This window comes from Dipodomys merriami, unplaced genomic scaffold (genome assembly GCF_024711535.1).
Source record: "Dipodomys merriami isolate MVZ:Mamm:240054 unplaced genomic scaffold, mDipMer1.0.p SCAF_30, whole genome shotgun sequence".
NCBI lineage: Eukaryota > Metazoa > Chordata > Mammalia > Rodentia > Heteromyidae > Dipodomys > Dipodomys merriami.
Window position 1 is genome coordinate 1,202,984 of NW_027204493.1, and position 20,528 is coordinate 1,223,511.

At 42.3% G+C, this 20,528-nt stretch overlaps 1 protein-coding gene across 8 annotated transcripts in view; it reads left to right on the plus strand.

Annotated features, from left to right (window-relative positions):
* Nucleotides 1-20,528, plus strand: part of Pdzd2 (PDZ domain containing 2) — a 362,844-nt gene that overhangs the window by 309,824 nt on the left and 32,492 nt on the right. For 7 of the 8 annotated variants that reach the window (XM_070040968.1, XM_070040973.1, XM_070040971.1 and 4 more), the window contains 9 exons: nucleotides 88-207; nucleotides 1,060-1,174; nucleotides 5,367-5,440; nucleotides 5,566-5,791; nucleotides 7,205-7,322; nucleotides 9,851-9,983; nucleotides 16,248-16,329; nucleotides 17,695-17,729; nucleotides 19,593-19,770. In XM_070040968.1, the coding sequence (XP_069897069.1) occupies nucleotides 88-207; nucleotides 1,060-1,174; nucleotides 5,367-5,440; nucleotides 5,566-5,791; nucleotides 7,205-7,322; nucleotides 9,851-9,983; nucleotides 16,248-16,329; nucleotides 17,695-17,729; nucleotides 19,593-19,770 (1,081 nt within the window). The remainder of the gene's footprint in view (nucleotides 1-87; nucleotides 208-1,059; nucleotides 1,175-5,366; nucleotides 5,441-5,565; nucleotides 5,792-7,204; nucleotides 7,323-9,850; nucleotides 9,984-16,247; nucleotides 16,330-17,694; nucleotides 17,730-19,592; nucleotides 19,771-20,528) is intronic. The other variant, XM_070040972.1, reaches the window with a different exon arrangement.

Here is a 20,528-nt window from a genome sequence, read left to right on the forward strand (position 1 = left end):
AAAAGACTGACATTTTCATGCCTTTGCATATTTGTGTGCCTGGGCCCCCAACAGATATCTTTACTCTTACCTTACTCTGGCTTTTAGGAATACCACATCGTGAAGAAGTCCACCCGCTCCCTGAGCACCACCCATGTGGAATCTCCGTGGAGACTCATCCGGCCGTCTGTCATCTCCATCATTGGGTTGTATAAAGAAAAAGGCAAGGTGAGCTCTTTTTCTGCAGGCTCCCTCCTGGCCTTCCAGCTAATAGGTGGCATTATTCCTTGCATGGTTAATTTCAGTTTTTAGATTTTATTATCTGTTGTTACATGAGATTAAAAAACAACAGGAACAAGAGAGATAGAGGGAGCGGCTGTAGTATGGGTTTCCCAGCCTTCTTTCCTGTGGGCCCCAGTGTATGCAATGGTTACCCCACTTTGCCTTTAGGATACAGAGTTACAGCACTCGGCTGGCTCTAGGGAAAATCAAAAGTGGAATGAAAGGTCCTCAATCATTTCTTCTTTTTGTTGTGAGTATTGAATCCACTTTTCCTAACTTCTGTTTCCAGTGACAGAAACTCAAGACCCTGTAGCTTCAGGAAGTACTCCCAGTTATCCTTGAGTAAAGTTCATGGCATGGCTATTACTATAAAAAGAATGATATGCATAACTTGACACTACTCATAGATCAAAATGTATCCAAAAATGCAAGTACTGAAGCAAATATGGCACCTTTCATATGGCAAGAACATATGATTCCCAAGACCTATGTGGTTGATCTGTGTGAAATTTCAGTTCTTGGAGGTCTGAGATTGTCAGATCTTAGCTATTTCATATAAATCAGCCTCAACTGTCTTCCTTTTAATGGAATGCATGACTTAGACAATGTAATTAGATCTGAGGAAGGAAATAGGGAAGGGATGAACATTGGAGCTTATGGCTCATGCACCTGATTAGGCAGACACCTTAGTCACATACAACAGCAGGAAAGGTGCTTGCAGTTACATTCGGCGATAGGAAAGGTGCCCTCTGTTAAATACTGCAATGTCAACCTGATTCATATCTGCTTTGAATGTAGGGCCTTGGCTTTAGTATTGCTGGAGGTCGGGACTGTATTCGAGGCCAGATGGGAATTTTTGTCAAGACCATTTTCCCAAATGGATCAGCTGCAGAGGACGGAAGACTTAAAGAAGGTAGGAGAAAGCCTCTTGGTGATTCTTAGGAACACTGAGCTTCGATTCCATGAGGATCTGCCCCTGCCCAGATGTAAAGTAAAAGGCACAGTAACTAAGGCTGTGGTAGGCGTAGGCTGAATCTAGCACTCATCATGACCTTGGACAGCTGATGTAACCTGAGCTTCTATTTCCTCAGCTGTAAATTTAAAATGGTATCATCTACCTGGAAGAGCTGATGATCAGATGATCGGATAGTACATGAAAAGTGGCTTGATATTTTTATTGGAGACTTGGGCCCTTAGTCCTTGATCATGTTCTTTGCCTTGAAAATTCCTATGAGTGCTAAACATCAGTGGTTCAGACCTATTATCCTAGCTACTGAAGAGGCTGAGATCTGAAGATCATAGTTCAGAGCCAGCCTGGGCAGAAAAAGTTCCCAATTAGCCAGCAAAAAGCTAAATGTGAAGCTGTGGCTCAAATTGGTAGAGTACTAGACTTGGGCAAAAATTCCTAAGAGTTTTGTGATCCATGCTCATCTCAGAGCTAGTAGGAAAGCAGAGTTCCTGGTCATTCCTTAGTAGCCACTCAATATCTTCCTGTCAAAATCAACCACCCTGTCATTTGGTTCCTAAATGACCCCAACTCCATAGCTCCTGCCTTTTTTTTTCTTTTTTTTGCCAGTCGTAGGGCTTGGACTCAGGGCTTGGACACTGTCCCTGAGCTTCTTTTGCTCAAGGTTAGCACTCTACCACTTTAGCCACAGCGCCACTTCTGGCTTTTTCCGTTTATGTGGTACTGAGGAATCGAATCCAGGGCTTCATGCATGCTAGGCAAGCACTCTACCACTAAGCTCAGTACCTGCCGTTTTATCACACATAAAAATACTCAGCAAGTTCCTTTGAGTATAAATGAAGGTAATATTGAGGTGGTAAGTTATACTTGCAAGTCCAACTTTTTAAATGTCTAAATATATATCACCTTTTGTGTGGTGCTTAAAATATTTACAAAGGCTTTCCATCTATGTATCCCGTTAACTGTGTTTACAAACCTGTTGTAGGCACCACTAGAGTGATTTTACAGGTGAGGAAAGGGACACTCAGAAATGTGAGGTGACTAGAAACTATCTCACTCTTACATACTAACCGGGAAATTCTAGCACTGTTTCTGATGCTGAGTTCAGTTCACCTCCCATTTTCCTACTGCTGCCTCATTTGAATGCAAGAGGATTGGACAGTCAGAATTCATCTTCCCTCTTGAATATACTATGATAGTTGAGCGAGTTAAAAACTGAACAGCCCAAAACTTTCCTTCCGATACTGACATAATATCTGCCTTTAGTAAAGAGAATCCGATGTTTGTGTTTGAAATCTGTGTATTTACTATGAATTGGTTCTCTAAAATGACTGTATGCATATTTCTTATGACAAAATTAAGAAATTCTGAACAAACTTGTTTTTTGTCGGTTGTGGGGCCTGAACTTGGGCCTGGGTGCAGTCCCTCAGCTCTTCAGCTCAAGGCTACTTCCGGCTACAGCACCATTTCTGGCTTTTTCTGCTTATGTGGTGCTGAGGAATCAAACCCAGGGCCTCATGCATGTGCAGCAAGCACTCTACCACTGAGCCACCTTCCCAGCCCCTGAATAGACAGTTTATTTTTTCTTCTTCTTCTTTTTTTTTTGGGGGGGGGGTCCGGTCGTGGGGCCTGAACTCTGGGCCTGGGTGCTGTCCCTCAACTCTTCAGCTCAAGGCCAGCTCTCTACCACTTGAGCCACAGCACCACTTCCGGCTTTTTTCTTTTTGCTTATGTGGTGCTGAGGAATCGAACCCAGGGCCTCATGCATGCAAGGCAAGTGCTCTACCACTGAGCCACCTTCCCAGCCCCTGAACAGACATTTTAAATAACATTTATCAAAGTGTGAATCTTGATCCCCCCCCCCACTTTAATATATGTCTTCCATAAGAGTATTTCTAGTTGTCTTGGGAAATGATGTGACACTTCAGTTCTGTTGGTCCAAACTATAGGGACTGTTGTTTTATAGAAATTTACTTCAGGAAACTGGTAAGAGTGCAGGGGCCATCCCTTCTTACAGCAGAGCAAGCACAGAAGCTTATCTGCTAACAGTGGCACGACCAGCCGCCATACTTCCAAGGCAGGTGAAGAGTTAACCCCCAGGTGGTATTTGTGTCTAGTCTTAGATCCACCTAAAACTCCAGCAGAGCACTTTCACATGATTGAAATTCATCCTGCAAGGTTAAATTAGCGGCACTTGATTCTCCTAAATACTATTTTTCATATGTGTTCATTTATGAGAAACATAAGCCATTGGCATTGATTTTCAACTCATTGAGTGAGATGCCTTTTAAAAATCTTACATAAATTTTTATCAGCATGGGCAGTCATTTTAATGTCTCCATGCTTTTCCCATGTGGACACAATTGGTTATACTAGGTGATTTTTAAAGAGAGATTTTTTTTTACTTACTCTACAACTTCTGAAATTTCATTAAAGATAAGGCACGTGATAAAATACCCCAAGCATTGCTACAGGATTTCATGGTCTACACAACAGGCTGCTGGAATTGGCTGGCTGTGAGAAGTGAAAATGTGTGCTTTGCTGCTGCTCTGCATTTTCTTGTAGGTGGTGGACAAGGTCTCTCTGCTAAGGAAAGTTCATCTGGGCTTCTCTCTGGGGAATCTCTGTAGGTTTGATGAACTGTTATTCAAAATAATAAAAAGAAAAACAGCCCATGCAACAAAAGCACAAACCAGAAACAAGTTTTATAAGTCAACAGGATGTCCAAGTTCTTTTATAGTCCCAGCAGACACTATCAACAGCTTGAAAAGATTGACCCAACGTCATTATTCTCAATCCTTCTTAGGATTGAAGGTGACAGGCTAACTCGAGGTGGAGGAGAGGCAAGTGGGCATGTGCAGGACCTGCTGGCTCTCTGTCATCACCCTGCAGTAATGGGAAGTGACCCTGTATAACATCTGAGACAGCAGCTTGCTAGCATAACACTGAAGAGCCAGGCATCTAGACTGTTTCTGGAAGAGGAGCTGCCATTTCTCAATCATAACTTGGGAGCCTTCATTCTGCCTCTGAAGCTCTTTTCCTTGGGCTGGGGAAACCTGTCTTTCTACAAATATAGGAGTGGTTTCTCAAATTCTGTACATGTTTATACTTATTGCCAATGGATTTAAGTTTTTAAACAATGAGTCAGGAAATATTTGCACTAAGTGCCAATGGCTCATGCCTGTAATCCTAGCTACTCAGGAGGCTGAGACCTGAGGAACAAGGTTGGAAACCAGTCCAGACAGGAAAGTCTGTGAGCCTCTTTTTTGTGTGTATGTGCCAGTCCTGGGGCTTGAACTCAGGGCCTGGGCACTGTCCTTAAGCTTCTTTTTGCTCAAGGCTTGCACTCTACGACTTGAGCCGCAGCTTTTTCTGTTTATATGGTACTGAAGAATCGAACCCAGGGCATCATGCATGCAAGGCAAGCACTCTACCACTAAGCCACATTCCTAGCCCCTGTGAGATCTCCAGTTAACCACCAAAAATCTAGAAGTGGAGCTGTGGCTATAAGCAGAAAAGTCCAGGAAACAGTACCCGAGCCCTGAGTTCAAGAGACCCCAAACCCAGCAAACAACCAAAAAGAAAGAAAGAAAGAGAAGGAGAGGAAGGAAGGAAGGAAGGAAGGAAGGAAGGAAGGAAGGAAGGAAGGAAGGAAGGAAGGAAGACTCGATATTTGCAGTTTGATCCCTCTACATAGGATATCTGTTTTCAAACTTGATAATGGCTAAAGAAAGAATAAGACCTTGATGTTTTCCTTATTTTTTTTGGTTTCATTTTTATGTGTGTACATTTTGCTAGATTTCTAGATCCCATAATTGTTTTGAGGATGGGATTACAATGTTTATTTTACATCTTTTATTATCTTTAAGTGGTTGTACAAAAGGGTTTCAATTCAGCGTGTCAATGTATAGTGCACCTTGATCAGTGTCTCCCCTTCCATTAGATGCATTTTTATTATTTCTCTCACTTGGGGGATATGCCTAGGAGCTATATCACTAAAGTACATTATGACGATAGAAATCACTTTATATAGTAGTAAATCAGGAACCATAAACAACCCAGTCCAGTACTAACCAAACTGTTCAGTTTCAGCAAATTAAAGCTCAGTGTTCATGTAATTCTCCTATTTGGTCACCAGGTGATGAAATCCTAGATGTAAATGGAATACCAATAAAAGGCCTGACATTCCAAGAAGCCATTCACACCTTTAAGGTAACAGCTTCTCCCTTGGTTTCTCTTCTTTCCTTTCTTTCAATTTGAGTTTGTGGAGATTTTTGTCCCTTCTTTGCTAGATGATGAGTGAATGTTTTCCCGTGCCTTCCTTCTTGTTTCTGCAGCAAATCCGGAGTGGGCTGTTCGTCTTAACAGTGCGCACAAAATTGTTGAGCCCCAGCCTGACGCCTTGCTCCACCCCGACGCACATGAGCAGATCCAGCTCTCCAAACTTCAACACCACTGGAGGGACATCAGCAGGAGGCTCTGATGACTGTGGTTCTTCATCCCTGGGTCGGAAGGCTCCTGGGCCCAAGGACAGGATTGTCATGGAAGTCACACTCAACAAAGGTGATACTAGCTATGGCTCACTTTCACACTATGTCCTCCTGGGGAACCATTCGGAATCTATTCTTACGTGAACTTGGTTATTATTGTTCTTTTTCCAAGTTTTCTTTGTTTTTGTTTTTCTTTCTTTCTTTTGGAACCATCTGTTCGTAACTTCAAAGCAGTCATGTCTACGTGGACAGTGAGAATTGAGTGTAAAGCTTTTAGTCATTTGATAGAAGGGAAGAAAGAGAAGTTAGCAGAAGCACAGGGCTCTTTAAGCCCCTCCCAGATGAATCACTATGTATCAGAGGCTCATGTTTAAGACAAAAAAAATAAATAAATAAAAGTACTTCAAGTGCAGGACTCAAAATTTTTTATTATGTGCCTTTCCTAGGGCTTGAACTCAGGGCTTCTTTTTTGCTCAAGTTTAGTGCTCTACCACTTGAGCCACAGTTCTACTTCTGACTTTTTTGGTAGTTAGTTGGAGATAAAAGTCTCAGCCTCCCGAGTATCTAGGGTTATAGGCACGAACAACTGGCACCTGGCAGGAATCCATAAAATTTTAAAGAATTCGATCTTGTAGTTAAGAATATAGTTAGCTGTTGGGAACTAACGGCTCACAACGTAATCATGTCTACTTGGGATGGTGAGAATGGGAGGACTGCAGTTCAAGACCAGCCTGGGCAACAAAGAAATAGATAAATAAACATAAAATACAAGACTTCCGTGCGAGATGTGCATCCCATCTGGTAAAGGCTAAAATCAAAGAATTGTGGTTTCAGACCAGCCCAGGCAGGAAAAAAGTCCAGGAGATACTGTCTCCCTGGAGGGAAACCAGGCAATGCATGTCTGTAATCCCTGTGGCAAAAGGAAGCCTGAAAGAGTCATTATGTAGGAGCATGCCCAGCTGGAAGGGAAGAACCTATTCTAAAATTAACCAGTGGAAAACAGGTTGGTGCTATGCAGCTCAGTAGTATTGTGCCAGCCTAGCAAGCACACAGACCCTAAGTTCAAAGCCCATTACTATAATAACAATAATAACAATGACAACAACAATATATAACCCAACAATTAAAAGTGGGTGATGAGCAAGTCTTACTGTTTTTCATGTTGGTTTACTTGTCTTCCCACTTGCTGAAAACAGATGATCAACAGTTACTTATCAAGAGATTAGTTGCTAAAAAGACAGACTAAACAAGCCAAAAGCCTATATGTCTAGAATACAAAATACTAATTATATATTCTTCCTATTTCCAAAAACAAATCTTTAGACTAAGGAGAGAACAAACCACTGGATGAAAGAAAAGCAGGAATTTCCATTTTGAGCCTAGACCAATACTACATGGTTTCCAATAAAGTTTCTGATTGGTTGTCCTTCCTTTTCTGCTTCCTGTGTCATGTTTGCTTTTGTGTTCTCTGACACTCCTCTCACAGAGCCAAGAGTTGGACTAGGCATTGGCGCCTGCTGCCTGGCCTTGGAAAACAGCCCTCCAGGCATCTACATTCACAGCCTTGCCCCTGGGTCGGTGGCCAAGATGGAGAGCAACCTGAGGTCGGTTGTATCCCTAATTGGGTTGGGTTCTGGAATGTTCTTAAATATGTGACTATCCACTCACACATGAGCTAGTTGTTGCTCCTTTGCGATCCTTGGGGAATTCTACATTTTTGAAGATAGATTAGCCAACACTACAACTAATAGCACCCCCAAAGATGAAAAGCTGATGAAATTTCGGTGACTCTGAGAATCTGGCTCTTAACTTTCCCGGTTTTGTTCCATTTGGACTCAGAAGTTCACTCTCAAAGTCTTGACAAAATAGAGCCTGTGGTAATCTCAGCATCTGCTTTCACATTTATGATTGGTAAAAGATACTGGAACTGCTAATGGTTCAGAATCTATAATGATTCAGAACTACAATGGTTCAGAATCAGTGGACACAAGAGTTCTGAAATGTCACACCTGGATGGGAGACATTTCTACTAACTATTATCTTTGGAACTTTTTCTACTACGTGCATTTCTGCTTGAGTGGTGATATCTAGGTGCTGTTTGTCTAAAATCCTGGAGTGTCTTAACTTCTTAATCCAGAGAGCTCTAATGTGATTGCTCTGTTTCCACAAGCCATGTCTAAGGATCCCATTCTGTAGTAATTGCAATGGGTGGGTGCCCGCCTAAACTTCACAAGAATGTACACACATTATGCACAGCCCTCTGAAAACAGTATCACCTTTCTCCCCCATAAGCTTCTAAGTCGTTCAGCACTTGAATTGACAAAATGGTATTCATTGAGGTTGCCATTTTGGGGCTCTGAATACATTATATTACGTTTTTAGTTAATCATCAGAGTGAAATTCCATATGAAGAAAGAAAAAACACCTAGCAAATCATCCAAAGTACATTAAAGAAAATATACTTTTAGAACCCAAGGAAAAAAAATCCTTTAATGACATCCCAAGATGATGTTTCTTTCTTGAATGGTTCCATATGTGTGGCGCTTGCCAAATGAACATTCTTCAACCCATGTAAAGCGCCTTTGTTCTCTCCTCCTGAGGTCTCCCTGCAATCTCAAGTTGAAATAGGCAAACTTGTCCCAAATTTCTCATTTGTTCAAATTTGAAACGTTTTTAAAAATTCTTGAGTAACCTTGAGCTTTAGATATTTCCTCCTCAAATTATATTAAAATAATCATTTCAAGATGGTGGGGATAAAGGAGAAATGGGAGGTCTGCGAGATCATCACGAATCAGGGCGATGTGAGTTCCGCAGTGTGTTATCTGGGTGACCATTGAGTCTCACACACAGTGGGAAGACTCTGAAACATTATTACGTCATTGTTCTGTGCTGGGCCTGACATAGAGTAGGTACTCAGAAATGTAGCCTTCGTTGTTGTCCTTATTATCAATGTTAACTTAACTACCATCTCTTGAAAATGTCAGGCCTTTGCCAATATAAAATCTGATTGATATATTTGTATAAATGTGTTGCTTTTATATATGTATGCAAAGATAAAAGGATGTCATTTACATCTTTAAAATCTCCAAAAAAGATTTTAAATTATAAACCTTTCCCAGAGGAAATCTTGCTTGCTTGCTTGCTTGCTTGCTTTCTGTTAGTTGTGGGGTTTGAACTCTGGGCCTGGGCACTGTCACTCAGCTCTTCAGCTCAAGACTAGCACTCTACCACTTGAGCCCCACCGCCACTTCCAGTTTTCTGAGTGGTTTATTGGAGATAAAAGTCTCAGGGCGGCTGGGAAGGTGGCTCAGTGGTAGAGTGCTTGCCTTGCATGCATGAGGCCCTGGGTTCGATTCCTCAGCATCACATAAGAAAAAGAAAAAAGGGCTGGGAAGTTGGCTCAGTGGTAGAAGCGCTTGCCTTGCAAGCCTGAGGCCCTGGGTTCGATTCCTCAGCACCACATAAGCAAAAGGAAAAAAGCCGGAAGTGGTGCTGTGGCTCAAGTGGTAGAGCGCTAGCCTTGAGCTGAAGAGCTGAGGGACAGCGCCCAGGCCCAGAGTTCAGGCCCCACAACTGGAAAAAAAAATTAAAAAAATAAAAGAAAGAAAAAGAAAAAAGCCGGAAGTGGCACTGTGGCTCAAGTGGTAGAGCGCTAGCCTTGAGCTGAAGAGCTGAGGGACAGCGCCCAGGCCCAGAGTTCAGGCCCCACTATCGGACCAAAAAAAAAAAAAAAAGTCTCAGGGATTTTCCTGCCCAGGCTGGCTTGGAACCACGATCCTCAGATCTTAGCCTCCTGAGTAGCTAGGATTACAGGCATGAGCCACCATGTCTGGCTGAGGAAAGCTTTCTCAGCTTTTAAAAAGCTTGATGTTAGCCAGTTGCTGGTGGCTCACAGCTGTAATCTCAGCTACACAGGAGGACTACAGTCTTAAGGCCAGGTATAAAGAAAGGATGAGACCCTATCTGAAAAATAACTAACTCAAAAAACGCTAGGGGCTGTGGCTCAAGTGGTTGAGTACCTCATGTAGATTGTAGATGCAAGGCCCTGAATTATCTAACCCTAGCATCTAAAAACAAAGAACAAGCTGACTGTCACAACAATGCAATGTATTGATTATGTCTTCCTCCCCAGCCGCGGAGACCAAATCCTGGAAGTCAACTCAGTCAACGTGCGCCATGCTGCTTTAAGCAAAGTGCATGCCATCCTGAGCAAGTGCCCCCCTGGACCAGTCCGCCTGGTCATCGGCCGACACCCTAACCCCAAGGTGAATGACTCATCTTGTCTTGAGTACAGGGAGATGGTCTGGCTGCTTGTCCCGCAGCACAGCCACAATACACACTATCGGGTGAGACAGTTCAGCCAGCTGGTGTGGGAAGTCAGCCAGCGACTGATACAGGTGGAAAATGAACCTTTGATCTCATCGCTTTATCATCATGCTCTTAAAAATTTGTATTAGGAAATTTGGACAGTCTTATTTGGTGAATTTGAATTTTGATTTGGTGGAGGGTAGGAGTTCTGGGCTCTGAATAACCCCCAGAACTGTTTGATTACTGGTGGGACACTTAATGTTTGCATCAAGAAAACTGGAGCACACTGGGCTAGGTAATAATCTCTCTGACCCTTAAGGGTTTGAGATAAATACTTTCTACAGGCTCACACCTATAATCCTAGCTACTTAGGAGGCTTAGATCTAAGGATTGTAGTTCGAAACCAGCTTGCATTTAAAAAAAAAAAAAGTCTGTGAGACTCATCTCTTTTTGTTGTTGTTGTTTTGTGTTGTTTTGTTTTGTCGTGGGGCTTGAACTCTGGGCCTGAGTGCTGTCTCTCAGCTCTTCAGCTCAAGGCCAGCACTCTACCACTTGAGCTACAGCACCATTTCTGGTTTTCTAGTGGTTTATTGGAGATAAGAGTTTCAGGGACTTTTCCTGCCCGGACTGGCTTTGAACCGGGATCCTCAGATCTCAGCCTTCTGAGTAGCTAGAATTACAGGCGTGAGCCACTGGCGCCCGGTCTTGAGACTCTTATCTCTTAACCACCAAAAAGCTGGATGTAGAGCTGTGGTTCAAGTGGTAAATCACCACTTGAGCAAAAAAAGCTAAAAGTCAGCACCCAAGCCCTAAGTTCAAGCTCCAATACTGGCAACAAAAAAAAAGAAGAAGTCATCTTTTCTTTGATCATGTTGGAAAATCTCATCTTTAAGCTTAATGCTAAATAATAGATTTTTAAATCAGGTTCAGTGAATTTTAAGTTTTCTTAAAGTAAGAAATAAGAAATAGGTGTTGTAGGGGTACTGATGACATGGCTCAAATGGTAAATTGCTTGCCTACCAAACATAAAGATCCTGAGTTCAAACTCCCAATATTGCCAAAAGCAATAGTGGAGAAATATAAAGCCCAACACTTTAAATACACTATAATGAAATTATCTGTTGAGTTTATTCCACATTGGGGGGGGATCCTGTTTTCCTGTCTGATGAACCCAGTGCTTAAAGCTGTTTCTTTTTAAGTCATTCATGCTAATTTTTTTTTGACCACAGACTACTTATACAACAGTTCTCAAATCTAGCTCCACAGCATAAATACATTTGTAATTCTCCTGGCCATTTCTCTTAATTTCACTTTGTTCAATACTGGATTTGCTTGTGTTACAAAAGACACTTGGCAGAAGGCAAGAGTCCTTCCTTGCCTCGTCTCATGTGGACCATCCAATAGGAAAGAAAAGGAACACACATAATCTGCCAACAGGTTGTAAATCACTGATTGTGAAGATGCTCATGGTATCTTCCATTGAGAATGAGCCATCGAATGTCCTTTTCTACCTCGGCTTTCCTTGAACTGTGATCCTCCCAATCTCGGCCTCTCACATAGCTAGGATGACAGGCATGTGCCACCAGGCCCAGCTCTGAAAAGATTTTTTGTTTTGGTCTGACTGGTGGTGCTCTACCACCTGAGCCATACCTCCAGCCCCTCTGAAGGAATTCCTAACTTGAAGTCCACTTCAAGTGGAAACACACTTGTATTTGTAGATGAAGTCAATAGGCTTATCTCAGATTCTCTTTAACAGTGACCCCAAGAATATTAAGAACCATTTCACTAGGATTGTGGGGCAGATGAAAGAAGAGACTCCTCCTTCAGGCCATCCCTGGCCTGATCAGAATACATCTGTAATGAAAGCCTAAGACCCCTCTCCACTTTTCCACATCAGTATCACACTGCCAATGTGGACTGGATTTGCAAATGATCATGAACTTGCAATCACTGGCCTCTGCTGTAACAGCTCAAAAAGCCTCATTAAGAACACTGTCTCTTCTAGGCAGGGACTTGTGCTTAGACCCTTAGCTACAAGGGAGGCTGATTGAAAGGATTGAAGTCCTTAGCTAATGGGGGGAAATAAAAGTATCTGTAAGGCCCCTTCTCAACCTAGGGCTGAATGTGCTGGCATACATCTTAGTTATGATGCCATGCCAAAAGTCACAGATCACAGGCCAGGCCTATACCTGGTCAGGAAGAAAGACCCTATCTCCAGAAAAATCAGCGCTAAAGGACTGGAGTGCATTCTCAAAAATGTCTTGTAAAGATCTAATGAGTATCATTAATATCAAACCAAGTCCTGCTTCCACTTTGGTCCATTTTTTTCCTACTTACTTGCCACTCTTCTCCCACAAGTTGTAGTCCTTAGTCTTGTCTCTGACTCTCTTCTACTTTGCAACATCTCTCCACTGCTGAGCGCTCTGCCCGGGGTCAGGTTCAGTTCTATTCACCTGGTTACAGTGAGAGCAAATATGCACAGGGACTCAAACACACACACACATACACACACACACACATGCCCTCCTCTCTCCTCAGGAAGCCATCCAGTGAGCTGTGGTTGACCTAATATTTCCCTCAGTGACATTATTGAACATTTAAGTTTCCAGTGGTTAGCAGTCATTGGCTCAAGTCATGTCATGCCTGGCTTCAGTTTTCCAGTATAATGCCGAGGGTGATTTGTTTATCATCTACCACATGTTGGCCCAAAAGCTTAGTTCTATTTTGCCAACACAGTCAAACATCAAAGTTGCATTTCAGCTCACAAGAATACCCCTGGATGGGGGCCATGAGATCCTGTTGAACACACAGGTGATTCGTGGTTCCAGATCCAGGAAAATGGTCTGAGATAGGGTTGTAAATGCATCCAGCAAAAACCAAATCTCAGTATCTGGATTTCACCTTTCTTCCGAGGTCAACATGAGGGTCTTGGTGGAAAGCTCATATGGTATTTTTCTTTAGGTCAAGATTCCATTTTATGTTTAATGTATTTTTGTACCACTTAGCCAAGCTTTTTGTGCCAGTAGTGCATTTTGATACTGGATGTATGTGCTCTTTAGTTTTGTGTTGTTCCAAGAGAAATACCACAAGGCTTTTCATTCTTCTGTTTCTCATAATGTCTGGAGCAGTAGCTATTCAGTGGTTATTCAGACCTTCCAGGTCTAGACAGGCGAAGATTTAGAGCTGCTAAGATAGCAGCTTCCAGCTTATGTGAAGTCCAGGAAAGTCATAGAAATCTGGTGTTCTCCCACTCAGAAAAACAACTGCAAATATTGAAAGTCTAGTACCGTCAAAAATAGCAACTGCTGTTTAAGCTGATCCTTTCTCTGACTCATTTGTGTGTGTGTGTGAATGTAAATGTGTAAGTGTTTATGTACATTATTTCCCATGAAACCTACTACAAATATTACATAGATTCTGTGATGGAATTATGATTTATCTGTTGGGTTAAAATGTAATGCCAAATCTTTTGTAGAAATACTTATTATTTAAGACAGATTACTTTGCTTATCCAAGTAAGATTTATGCTAAATATTATTTTAGTGAAAATATTCTTTTTTTGGGGGGGGGGGTCCAGTCGTGGGGCCTGAACTCTGGGCCTAGGCGCTGTCCCTCAGCTCTTCAGCTCAAGGCCAGCACACTACCACTTGAGCCATAGCACCACTTCCGGCTTTTTTCTTTTTTGCTTATGTGGTGCTGAGGAATCGAACCCAGGGCCTCATGCATGCAAGGCAAGCACTCTACCACTGAGCCCACCTTCCTAGCCCCGTAAAAATATTCTTATCTTTAAAAAAGAAACTCTGAGCCAGGCGTCGGTGGCTCATGCCTGTAATCCTAGCTACTCAGGAGGCTGAGATCTGAAGATCATGGTTCAAAGCCGGTCTAGGCAGGAAATTCCATGAGACTCTTACTACCAATAAACCACCAGAAAACTGGAAGTGGTGCTGTGGCTCCAGTAGAAGAGCACTAGCCTTGAGCTGAAGAGCTGAAGGACAGCGCCCAGGCCCAGAGTTCAAGCTCCACAACCGACAAAAGAAAAAAAAAAAAAAAAAAAAAGAAACCCTGCAAGTGTTCTAATTACCTTTTGAAATAACATTTTTTGAATGATGACAAGTATAACAACTAATTGGGGAAAAATTCCATGACTCTACCAATATATTATTAAATTCAGAAGGAATAGAAAAGATATGAAATCACTGTTTGAAAGCTTCATGGTAACATTTCAGAATAATGATGCTAAAGCCAAAGGATATTGGGATACAGGATACTGGCATAGTTTCAACCTGTCGCCTCACTCATTATTCATTAGTGACCCTCAAGTCCCAGAGAAATCTGGTACATGCTATTCTAACCAAGAGAGCAGTGTTATCATCGCCAGTTATGAGACACATTGGCTCTGGATAGAGAAGGAAATCATGTTTGTAGTTTTTTTGTCTCTCCCACACCCAAGAAAAAACTAATTTGATTTAAACATGAGGAAACTAACAGATAGATGCTAATTGAGCCTTGGACTGGCCTAGATTGCTTCTAAAATACCATACCATGAAAGACAAAGAAAAACTCAGAACTGTTTTGTATTAAAGAGATTTAAATGAACATGTCTGTAATCCTAGCTAAGAGTTGAGGATCACAGTTTGAAGCCACCCTGGATAGAAAAGTCTGTGAGAGTCTTTCCTCCAGTTAACCACCCAAAAAAGCCAGAAATAGAGCTGTGGCTCAAGTGGAAGAGTGTTAGCCTTGAGCAAAAAGCTCAGGGACAGCAAGCACCCAGGCCCCAAGTTCAAGCCCCAGAACTGGAACAAAAGAAACAGAGATAGACAGACAGACAGGTAGGCTAAAGGCATACAGCTAGATCCTGGATGGCCAAAAATCATTTTTTAAATAAAGTATTACCATGTAAAGAAATTGGGGCATGATGGTCCACTATAGGTCTGAAACAAGATGAAAGTGAATCATTTGCATTTCTAAGCACACTATTTAGTTCAGTTGAGATTCTTTCCCTACCAAGACTTCTTTGATGAAGGAAGCCATGCTAATTTGCAATCTGGAGGAAAGTCTACATCTTTGAAGGCTGGCAGCAAACTTTGGAACTAGTTGTGCTTATAGACTTAAAAGGATGGTAGTAGAACAATTGACGTAGAATGTGAAATATACCTTAGATAGTCATCAACATTAAATTCTCTGAGTCTGTTAATCGTATGGCTGTTTTGAGAATGTCATCATTTTTAGGAGATACTAGTTAAAATATTTGTTAGCAAAAGATTATGATATCTGTAATTTGCCAATGGTTTTACAAAAAGGATAGCAATATGTATCATGTATGCAGCATACACGTAGATAAGGCATACAAGTAACTGTAGCAAAAGATGTGAAATTAAAAAATTATCAAATGTAGGTACTCTTCTTATACTGCTCTTGCATGTTTCTGCAGGTTTTTAATTAATTGAATAAAGTTTTAAAATGAAGAAACTGAGGTCCATAGAAACTGGGTCACCCTATAATCCTAGCTACTGGGTAGGCTAAGATCAAGGTTCAAAGCCAGCCCTGATAAGAAAGTCTACGAGACTCTTAATTGCAATTAACAACAACAACAACAAAACTGAAAGTGGAGCTGTGGCTCAAGAGAGCATCAGGCTTGAGAAAAGCTAAGCAAGAACACAAGCCCCAGTACCAGCACAAAAATAAGCTGTTGTAGAGAAAAAGCAGGTATTCGCCGAGCTCCAATGGCTCACTTATGTAATCCTAGCTACTCAGGATGCTAAGATCTGAGGATTGCTGTTCAAAGCCAGACCAAGCAGGAAAATCCCTGAGACTCTTATCTCTTATTAAGCACAGAAAAAGCCAGAAGTGGTGCTGTGGCTCAAATGGTAGAATGTGAGCCCTAAGCAAAAAGGAGCTTAGGGACAGTGCCCAAGCCCAGAGATCAAGCCCCAGTACCAGCAAAAAAGAAAAAGCAGATTATAGCCGTATTGTTGGTGATCACAGTGCCTGAATGCTTTGTTTACTGAACGTGGAGAGCAGTTGAAGCTCTTGTTATCTGTATTGGGGTTAACTCAGCTGCACTGGTGCGTCCAATGTTACTGCTTCGGATGATGCCCATCACCTTTAACCCTGTGATCTGCCTCTATCTGGATCAACTCTGACTTTGGTCCTTACTATTGTATTGGGGTGGGGAATAACTAAATACAACTATGTAATTTGTACTTTCTGCTAAAAATCAGGTTTCCGAACAGGAGATGGATGAAGTAATAGCAAAGAGCACTTCTCAGGAGAGTAAAGAAGCCAGTTCTTCTCCTGGCTTAGGTATGATCATTGTACATTTTTATTTAACATTAAGAAGCTTCTCGTTAAGTTCACCCACAGGGCACTGCCCTGTGTTAAATTCTTTCTAATTGTCAGGACTGGTGCAAGTAGCTGTCAGAGAGCATCTCTGCTTTCTCTCAGTGGCTACTTTTGACTTCCATGGTTATCTAGTGTAATTCATCTCAGGTCTAATCATGCATGCTTATTTTCCTTTCACATAATCTACAAAAGTGAGTTAACAGCATTTCATGTGTTGATGCGCAATTTATCTGAAATGCCATAGGTAAAAGTGACATGATCTGAAAATTTGAATAGTTCAGCAGATAGACTACTATCTTCCAAAAGCCTGAGCTTTCTTGGCAGAAATTAGAATATATCAATGCAAAGAGTGTCAGAGAGGGAGCAAATAATACAATTTCCCCCTCTAAAGGAAGAAGATTGAGATCCTAGAAGTCTCTAATGAATTTAAATCTTGGATCAAGTTTTAAAATGAATGTTTCCTTCTGAGCTTTAGTGGGGTTTTTTTGTCTTGTTTTGTTTGTTTGTTTTTGTTTTTTCCCATCCTTCAGATAGATGTCCATAGTGGGGAAAAAAACCTGAGATATGAGTTACTGGTTGTCAGAGGAAAAGAAATCAGAGCTTTTTTTGGCAACCACGAAATACTCTGATTATTTGCATCCATAATTAATATATTTCATTGGACTCAGCCATAATAGTCTCTTTATATAACCTGACCTGCCTGAAAGCTGTACTCTTCATCAACATTTCCACTAGATCACTTAGCAAAGAGTTTAAGCCATGATCCTCATGCCCTAAATTTTCTTTACTTATGGCATATAACTTAAAGACTAAATGCTCAGCCCAGCCTTCTCCCCAGTCCTCCATGTATTTATTGGAGGTTGTTCCTTTGGTCATTCATTTTCTTAATCCAGTCAGCAAATACCCCTGGACAATTATTGGACAGCACTTGGGGTCTAGTCAGTCAACATCTCTGCCCTATAGATTGCTTTAAAGTTGAGGAGGAAGGGAGATGAGACTCACTATTAAATTATCCTATCCATACAGAAACTGATGTGTGGGATGATGAGATACTTTGTAAATTCAGAAGGAGAAGTTATTTCCATTTAGGTTCCTGTTAGAACCCAGGCTTGGAGCATAAGAACAGGTTCAGGTCAAGTTCCAGCCCGGGGGGGGGTCTGTGAACTTGTTCTGTCCACACACACATTCTGTCAACACCACAAAAGCAAAGGGAAGAGTTGTGTTTCATGCCCTTGGTTCTTCCTCCTTTTCTGTGAAATCTGCGAGCCTGCTTATGATATTAGCTTAATTATATTGACAGTGTGGAATATTTCCTCCCACCTACAGGCACTCCCTTGAAGAGTCCCTCTCTTGCCAAAAAGGTAAGTCTGAGCATTAACTGTCTCCTGCTTAAGCTGTATCACAAGCTGATTCCTGAAGCCCATGAGTCATGGCTTAGTCTCTTGCCCATATTTCTGCCACAATATATAGGCATTTGCAACCATTGCTAATTTTGTTTATGCATTTATTTTGTCAGTTGTTGGGCCTGGATGCTGTCACTGGCTTCTTTGTACTCAAGGCTAATGCTCTACCACTTAAGCCACAGCACCACTTCCTGTTTTTGAGTGGTTAATTGAAGATCAGAGTCTCAGCCCTGGCTGGCTTTGAACCACAATCCTCAGATCTCAGCCTCCTAAGTAGCTAGGATTACAGCGTGAGATACTGGTGGCCTGCTAACCCATTGCTAATTTTAAGAGGTTTTTTGTTTTGTTTTGTTTTGTTTTATGGGGCCAGTACTGGGGCTTGAACTTGGGCTTTGTACCCTTGCTTAACTTTTTCTCTCAAGGCTGGTGATTTACTACTTGAGCCACACCTCCAGTTTCTGTAACCACACTAATTTGACAACAAATACCCAAATGTGTTTTTCTCTTAAAATATTTAGTGGTACAGCACCTCCCTAGCAAACTTGAGGACCTTGAGTTCAAAGCCCCAGTATCCCCGGCATACAATAAAGGGAAAAAATAAGAAATGAAAATATTTGTCCAGAAAAGAACACAAAATACTGGAACTGGGAAGGTGGCTCAATAGTAGAGTGCTTGCCTTGCATGCATGAGGCCCTGGGTTCGATTCCTCAGTACCACATAAGCAGAAAAAGCCAGAAACAATGCTATGGCTCAAGTGGTAGAGCACTAGCCTTGAGCTTTAGAGCTGAGAGACAGCGCCCAGGCCCAGAGTTCAAGCCCCATGACCAACAGCAACAAAAAAAAAAAAAAAAAAAAAAAAGGAAGGAAGGGAGGGAGGAAGGAAGGAAAGAAGGAAGGAAGGAAGGAAGGAAGGAAGAGAAAAAGAAAATAAACAGAATAGAGCTGAACTGCAGTAGCTTTTTAAACTTGTTCTGTAATCAAGCCAGCCTGAGTATTTTTGGACTCTTCAACTTTAAGGAAACGGAAACACTGTATCAGGGCACAGGATTCAAACTTTTTGTCAGTCATGGGGCTTGAACTCAGGGCCTGGAGTTCCTTTTGCTTAAAGCTAGCGCTCTACCACATGGAGTCACAGCACCACTTTAGGTTTTCTGGTGGTTGATTGGAAATAAGAGTCTCATGGCCTTTTCTGTACGGGCTGGCTTTGGATCTGAAACTCTTGAGTAACTAGGATTATCGGTGTGGGCCACCAGCACTGGGCCAAACTTCCAATTTTTAATTTATAATCCCCCATCTAGCTAGTTCGTTTGGCTTGGAATTTTATTCTAGGATTCTGTGGCTTTCTAAGTATTGCCTAAAATGTAGCCACTTTTTTGGGGGGGTGGGGGTCAGTCGTGGGGCTTGAACTCTGGGCCTGGGCACTGTCCCTCAGTTTTTCAGCTCAAGGCTAGTGCTCTACCACTTGAGCCACAGTGCCACTTCTGGTTTCCTGGTGGTTAATTGAAGATGAGAGTCTCACAGACTTTCCTGCCTGGGCTGGCTTTGAACCTCGATCTCAGCCTCCTCCTGAGTAGTTAGGATTACAGGTGTGAGCCGCTAGCACCCAGCTTTGTGGCCACCTTTTCTAAAAGCAATCTCTAAAAACAGTGTCTGGCAGCAAGTCACCTTTGTGTTCACTAATTATCAATGTTATTATTGATCTTATTTGATCTTTGTATGCATTAATTATTGGAGATAGGCACTTACCAACACTGTAAAGCTAGGAAATCTGCCTTTCAAGCATCTTTCCCAGAAAATGGAGACTTCCTACTTCTTTCCCAGCAGGACTCCCTCATCTCTGAATCTGACCTCTCCCAGTACTTCACCCAAGATGTACAAGGTCACTTGACGGATTTCCTGGTTGCTGGCTCTGAGGATGAGGACCACTCTGGAAGCGGCAGCACAGCAGAAGACACCGGCCTGCCTGGTGGCCACCGAGGGTCCTGGGCTCCACCCTGCAGTAAGCAATGCTGGCTCTCACCATCGCACTGCGGGCCATGGGTAGCACAGGGCCACTTTGCCTGGTTAAGTAAAGTGATGAGACCACACACTGGGTTAAGTCCAAATCATCAGCCCACCCCGTCTAAAAGGCAGAGTTTCCCACTGGTATCAGATGCAGCTGCTTTTGCTGACATGCCACTGGCACAGGCCGCGAGCAGGCTGGGCAGACCTTCTGTCCTCAGGTAGTAAGGTGGCTAACTCTAGTCTGCTTTAGATGCCATTTGTCATATGCAGTCTTGAATCAGGCTGGGGTGGCGTTCAGTGGGTTTTTAACATGTGAGAGGACCTGGATTCAATCCCTAGTCCTGGAAAACAAAAATTGAGGTGGGCATCCTGAGTCTCCCATACTTCATGAAATCCCAGCCAAATTCCAGGATCAAAACTGAATTCTTAGAAGCCAATGAGTGAGTCATTTTCACACCTGTAACCTTAGTTACTTGGGAGGTGAGATCTGAGGATCACGGTTTGAAGCCAGCCCAAGCAAGAGAGTCTATGAGACTCTTCTCTAATTAATGACCCAAAAAGCCGGAAATGGAACTGTGGCTCAAGTAGTAGAGTGCTAGAGACAGTGACCAGGCCCTAAGTTCAAGCCCCAGGGTAGGCACAAAAGGGAGGAAGGTGGGAGAGGGAGAGGGAAAGAAGGAGAAAATGATTAGCAAAAGGTTGGTATTTAATCTCCTTGATAGTCTTTTGCTATTGGTACTGGTGGTCATGGTA